We start from the raw sequence: 7032 nt of genomic DNA on the forward strand, positions 1-7032 counted from the left end.
ACTTTGTAAGGAAAAAATAATAATTTCCGCTAACTTGGGCCAAAAAAATGTCTGAATGGAGCCTTACAGGCGGGTGATTGTAACGGACCGTTTCAGCAGACAAGGGGTTAAAATCCGTTTAGACGATAGGCCCCTTTCTGAGAGACAGGCACAGCTACTGCAGAACACCAAACTCCCGAACTGGATACAAAATAGCACTCCAAACTGGAACCTCACGAATAGCTGCTAGCAGACGAACAGGAATCAGCTTACACTCCTGACAATCAGTCTCTAACAGCATACAGTAAATCCCCCCAAGAACGAGACAAGGCTCCGTGTTGAGGGTCAAGCAGTGGTCTGACTGTACTTCAAGTACAGCCTCTTTTATTCATAAACCACAAACATAGTACTGCCCACAGGGGTTTGAAATACAACCAATCAGTAATTTACAACACATACAATGTAAGTACAGCAACCAATCGTTCACGCCCCCAGAGGACCAGAAGGGAGACTGCGACACAGGACAGATACAACATATCCCCACAATGCATCATGGTTTCCTCCTCTCTGTCCCGGAGACAACCGAGGAGCAATCCAATTATCTCTCAGGACAAAGGGAAATCGCCAAAACACATGTGGATACAACAGGACAGACATCACCATTTAAACACACAATGGGACAATGGCACAATAGAAACACACCCAGCATATTCCTCCCAAGCTGACAAGTTACACTTATTATAAATTGTTACAACTTTGTGAGTTTACATTGTCAATACATATAACTTACATCAATTTAAACAGTATAACTTGGGGACAAACCTATCCAAAATTCACTTGAATAGGTTCAGGGGTTTAAAAGTTAGTATGGGCCATAATCCTGAGGCAAGAGGCTTTTAAACAGGCCTCTCCAAAACCCAGTGGCGAGGTTGGTTTCGCCACAGTGATCAATGACAGGGGGGTGATCAGGGAGTCTATATGGGGTGATCACCCCCCTGTCATTGATCACCCCCCTGTAAGGCTCCATTCAGATGTCCGTATGTGTTTTGCGGATCCGATCCATGTATCCGTGGATCCGTAAAAAACATACGGACGTTTGAATGGAGCCTTACAGGGGGGTGATCAATGACAGGGGGGTGATCAGGGAGTCTATATGGGGTGATCACCCCCCTGTCATTGATCACCCCCCTGTAAGGCTCCATTCAGATGTCCGTATGTGTTTTGCGGATCCGATATATGTAGCTGTGGATCCGTAAAAAACATACGGACGTTTGAATGGAGCCTTACAGGGGGGTGATCAATGACGGGGGGTGATCAGGGAGTCTATATGGGGTGATCACCCCCCTGTCATTGATCACCCCCCTGTAAGGCTCCATTCAGATGTCCGTATGTGTTTTGCGGATCCGATCCATGTATCCGTGTATCCGTAAAAAACATACAGACGTTTGAATGGAGCCTTACAGGGGGGTGATCAATGACAGGGGGGTGATCAATGGCAGGGGGGTGATCAGGGAGTCTATATGGGGTGATCACCCCCCTGTAAGGCTCCATTCAGATGTCCGTATGTGTTTTGCGGATCCGATCCATGTATCCGTGGATCCGTAAAAAACATACGGACGTTTGAGTGGAGCCTTACAGGGGGGTGATCAATGACAGGGGGGTGATCAGGGAGTCTATATGGTGTGATCACCCCCCTGTAAGGCTCCATTCAGACGTCTGTGTTTTGCGGATCCAATCCATGTATCCGTGGATCCGTAAAAAACATACGGACATCTGAATGCAGCCTTACAGGGGGGTGATCCATGACAGGGGGTGATCAATGACAGGGGGATGATCAGGGAGTCTATATGGGGTGATCACCCCCTGTCATTGATCACCCCCCTGTAAGGCTCCATTCAGACGTCCGTATGTGTTTTGCGGATCCGATCCATGTATCAGTGGATCGGTAAAAATCATACGGACGTCTGAATGGAGCCTTACAGGGGGGTGATCAATGACAGGGGGGTGATCAGGGAGTCTATATGGGGTGATCAGGGGGTTAATAAGGGGTTAATAAGTGACAGGGGGGGGTGTAGTGTGGTGCTTGGTGCTACTTATTACTGAGCTACCTGTGTCCTCTGGTGGTCGATCCAAACAAAAGGGACCACCAAAGTACCAGGTAGCAGGTATATTAGACGCTGTTATCAAAACAGCGTCTAATATACCTGTTAGGGGTTAAAAAAATCGCATCTCCAGCCTGCCAGCGAACGATCGACGCTGGCAGGCTGGAGATCCACTCGCTTACCTTCCGATCCTGTGAACGCGCGCGCCTGTGTGTGCGCGTTCACAGGAAATCTCGCGTCTCGCAAGATGACGCATATATGCGTGACTGTGCGCAGGGCTGCCGCCTCCGGAATGCGATCCTGCGTTAGGCGGTCCGGAGGCGGTTAAAGGAGTCTTCCAAGAGTTTGATGACATGCCATCAATAACAGGTTAGCGGTTCAAATGTTGGAACCCCTGCCGATCAGCTCCGATGAGTGCCGCGGTGCTCCGATGAGTGCCGCGGTGCTCCGATGAGTGCCGCGGCCTCTTCCTAGGCCAATTACATCACATTCATTAGTCATGGGGCTGAAAACCAATACTAAGCACAGCCGCTATCCAATGGACGGCACCTTGTTTGGTGACCTGTGAGAAAGCCGCCTCAAACAGCTGATCGGGGTGGGCCTGGTCTGTGTCAAACCCCCATAATTGTCCTGATGATAGATCATCAATATCAAAGTTTCAGAATACCCCTTTAAATCTTGGGGGAAAAAATCATTAAAAGAATTGGGCTATATTGCTGTAGTCATGTCAAACCATCTGGTGCAGATGATGGAGATAAATGGCAAACTACAATTATCATCTGCATCCTAGAATTTTATGTTCTGCTTATAAATATGTTGCATTATCTTTTTTCAGTGTTTATCTATTCAATGCCTGGGTATAACTGCAGTATACGAGAGCGAATGCTTTATTCCAGCTGCAAGAATCCATTGTTAGATGTCATTGAAAACCAACTAATGATGGAAATTGTCAAAAAGGTAATGTTCCCTCCATCATTTGCATTCTTGGAAGTATTTGCATCGGTTTTATGTCAGGCTAGCACTTCTCAGCAATAAGTCCTATGTATGCTGGTACCAATGAAACTGCATCTCTTCCTGCAAAGAACAAGCCCACATACGGTTACGTTGGCGGAAAATGAAGTTCTGACTCTAGGAATGTGTCGACATAAAAAATATTTGGGGTCATTTATCAAACTGGTGTAAAGTAGAACTGGCTTAATTGCCCATAGCAACCAATCAGATGCCACCGTTCATTTTTCACAGCTCCAGTTTTATAAATGACCCCATTTGTTTTTGCATGAAACAAGCCATTAGGCCTCTTGCACACGAACATATTTTCTTTCCGAGGCTGTTTTTTTTTTTTTTTTTGCAGACCGTATTGGAACCATTCACTTCAATGGGTCCGCAAAAAAAACGGAAGTTACCCCATGTGTACTCCGTTTCTGTATGTCCGTATTTCTGTTCCGCAAAAAAATAGAACATGTCCTATTCTTGTCCGCATTACGGACAAGGATAGTACTGTTCTATTAGGGGCCAGATGTTCGCAAAATACGGAATGCACACGGATATCGTCCGTATTTTTTGCGGGCCGCAAAATACATTCGGTCGTGTGCAAGAGGCCTTATTGTGCAAAAGTAATAAAAAGCAATGCAACCCCAATTCGAAAAAAGTTGTGACTGTGTAAAATGTAAATAAAAGCAGAAAGCAATGATTTGCAGATCTCAGAACCATATTTTATACAGAATAGATCACAGGACATTGTACCATTTCATAAAAGAAAATAAGGCGACTTTCACATCTGCGTTGTTGATGGATTAAATGGATCCGTGCCATTTAATACACCCGTATGCATGGCTGGATCCGGTTGTATTAGATCAAAACTGAAGAAACCAGATCCGGTATGAAAATCATTGTAAGTCAAAGGGTGCCGTATCCTGTTTTTTCTCACTGACCAAAAAAAAAAACGATCCGGCACCATTGACTTACATTGATTTTCATGCCGGATCCAGTTTGTTCTGTTTCGCAAACTGGACACAAAACCAACCAGATAGACCATAATTATTATTTTTTTAGAAAAATTGCATAGACATTATAAATATGTCCACTGATCTGAAATTCATGGTCTATCTTAGAGGGGTTCTCCAGGAATTAAAAAATTTAAATTCTTAAATATTTATTATTTTATAATAAATATATTCACAAATACCTTTCATTACTGAGAATGGCTTGTTTTGTCTAGGGAGCAATCATTAGGAGAAATAAAATGGCCGCTGTCCTATCAGTACTCACAAAACCTGTCCTAATCACATAGGAGGACAAGTTACTTCACCACAATGAGCCATAGTGCTGCCTCATCCTCCTCTCTGCTTTGCTTGTCAGGAATCATGATCCTGAATACAGGTGAATCTCTGTGGGAATGGAGATGATGAGGAGACATGAGAGGAGGGTGAGGTGTGGATAATGAGCAGCAGCACTTGTTTACAGCCCCACATTACCACAGTCTATCCTGTCCGTCCTCTCTGTACTTCATGTCTCCTCATGAACTAAATTCCCCAGAGATTCAGCTAAAGTTCTTATCACCTTTATTCAGGATCATAATCCCTGACAAGCAGAGAGGAGGATGAGACAGCTCTTTACCTCAGTGTTGTAAAGAAACTTGTCCTCATGTGTGATTAGGACAGGTTTTGTGTGAACTAATGGGACAGAGGCCATTTTGTTTCCCCTGATGATTGCTCCCCAGACAAAATGAGCCATTATAAATAATGAAAGGTATTTGAGAATATATTTATAATAAAGTAATATTTAAGTATTTTTATTTTCTTAATTCCCGGAGAACTTCTTTACGTATAGGCCATCAGTATCAAAATCCCAGTAAACCTTAATGGTGGACATATGTAACTTGGTGAGAAACCATTGTAGAAAATTAATCTAGGACAGTGATGGCTAACCTCCAGCTGTGGTGAAACTACCCAGCATGCTCCATTCATTTCTATTGAGTTCTAAGTGTATTTGGGATCTTAGGATTTGTAGTTTTACCACAGCTGGTGTGCCGGAGGTTAGCCATCACAGATCTAGGACAATATTTATTGAAAATGTGTTTATCCCACTTGGAAAAATGTCACTGAATTGTTTGTTTAATCCCATTCACTAAGCTGTAACATAAGGCCTCTGCCATAAAATGCGATAGTATGAATATTAGAAAAAATGGTTACATTTCCAGGATTGTCAAACATGTTTACTATTACTGGTAAATTACAATGTAACATGAGGTGTATTGCACATTGGTAAAGTAAGTGTTCCCATTTTATTTGCACAGATTGAAATAGATAATGGAGATGAACTGACATCGGATTTCCTCTATGATGAAGTGCACCCAAAGCAGCATGCACACAAGCAAAATTTTGCAAAGCCCAAGGGCCCAGCTGGAAAGAGAGGCATCAGGAGGATTATTAGAGGTCCTGCAGAAGCCGAAAAGGCCAATGACTAGAAAAGTGCGTCAGGACCTTCGTGTGTGGAGAGGTGAAATGTGTCCATACCCCAACATAATTAGGTTTTCAGTTTGTCATTCCTCCGATCCTGGTCACTTTCAGCTTCTGTCCTTGGGTATTTTGATGGCTGGTCCAATGTGTTAAGGTTATCTGAGAGTCCAAAGAAACAAAAAGGCAGTCAATCCCTGCCCACTCACTGGTGGTGCCAGTAGGTATAGCATATGCCCCTACTTCCAACCTTAGAACACAGACTGGTGGGCGGCCATTGGAGCATGTACTTGTGGACATCTGCTGCTTCATTTTGCTTCTTTGAACCCCCGGAAAGCCCTTCTACGTGCACATCTACGAAAACACAACTGGCCACCACTAAAAGAAGTAGGAGCACATTACAATGCATTAGTGATATGCACAAGATAATGGGAAATTGAAGGTATCTCTAATATATATTTGTATATATGGCAATACATGATGTCTAAACGATGAGGCTATCTGCTCATTTAGTTACTTTAAATGTGTAGATCGTGAACTCGTATATTTCTTCATGGGATATACCAAACAATACGGATTTCCTCCTTTCAGACGTTTGCAATATAGTTAAATGAAACGCTAACTTGTACAATTGTAATATTTGACTAAAATCATAAAGCACACTATGCAATCATGTTCTCCGTTACTCATCAGCTTCTCACTGTAACTTTTGTACAGTGACCTACCGTACATGAATCCATAATCCCTATGGCTAAGCCACTGCCACTTACAAAATCACTCCCACTCCAGAGACCTTGGTGGTCTCTGGATCCTTCACATGCCACACAATGCAGATGGCAGCTAGACAGAACAACCTGTCTTTTTCTGGATTGCAGAGATGTCACCAGAATAAGGGTCCATTCACACGTCCGTAAGTGTTTTGCGGATCCGCAAAACACGGACACCTGCAATGTGCGGTCCGCAATTTGCGGATCCACACATCACAGACACTATAATAGAAAATGCCTTTTCTGGTCCGCAATTGCGGACAAGAATAGGACATGTTCTATTTTTTCCAGGAACAAAATTGCGGATCCCGAAAAAACGGATGTGGATCCCGAAAAAACGGATGCAGATCCAGGAAATGTGGATTTGCATCCGTTCCAGCCCCATTGAAAGTGAATGGGTCTGCAAATTGCGGAACGAATGCGGACCCAAATTACGGACGTGTGAATGGACCCTAAGTTGAATCTGAATAAAGAGAGGTAAATATTACTAATATTTGATGTTAAAGAGGACCTCTAACATGTCTATTTTAGTAACTGCTTGTATCCCCCCCCCCCCCCCCCATGTAATAACAATCCTGAAGCATCTATTCTTATGGCTCTGTTAGACCATTCCATTATTACTCCTTCTAGAACAGGCATGCTCAACCTTCAGCCCTCCAACTGTTGTGAAACTACAACTCCCACAATGCCCTGCTGTAGGCTAATACCTGTAGGCTGTTCGGGCATGCT

The 7032-nt window shown here is 43.6% G+C and overlaps 1 protein-coding gene across 1 annotated transcript in view; it reads left to right on the forward strand.

Moving 5' to 3' along the window:
• TWF1 (twinfilin actin binding protein 1) overlaps nt 1-6423 on the forward strand; it is a 30553-nt gene extending 24130 nt beyond the window's left edge. The window contains exons 8-9 of the mRNA XM_040410716.1: nt 2917-3038; nt 5377-6423. Coding sequence (XP_040266650.1) covers nt 2917-3038; nt 5377-5547 — 293 coding nt within the window. The 3' untranslated portion in view covers nt 5548-6423. The remainder of the gene's footprint in view (nt 1-2916; nt 3039-5376) is intronic.
• The last annotated feature ends 609 nt before the right edge of the window (nt 6424-7032 follow it).

This window comes from Bufo bufo, chromosome 1, assembly GCF_905171765.1.
Source record: "Bufo bufo chromosome 1, aBufBuf1.1, whole genome shotgun sequence".
In the NCBI taxonomy this organism is placed as follows: domain Eukaryota; kingdom Metazoa; phylum Chordata; class Amphibia; order Anura; family Bufonidae; genus Bufo; species Bufo bufo.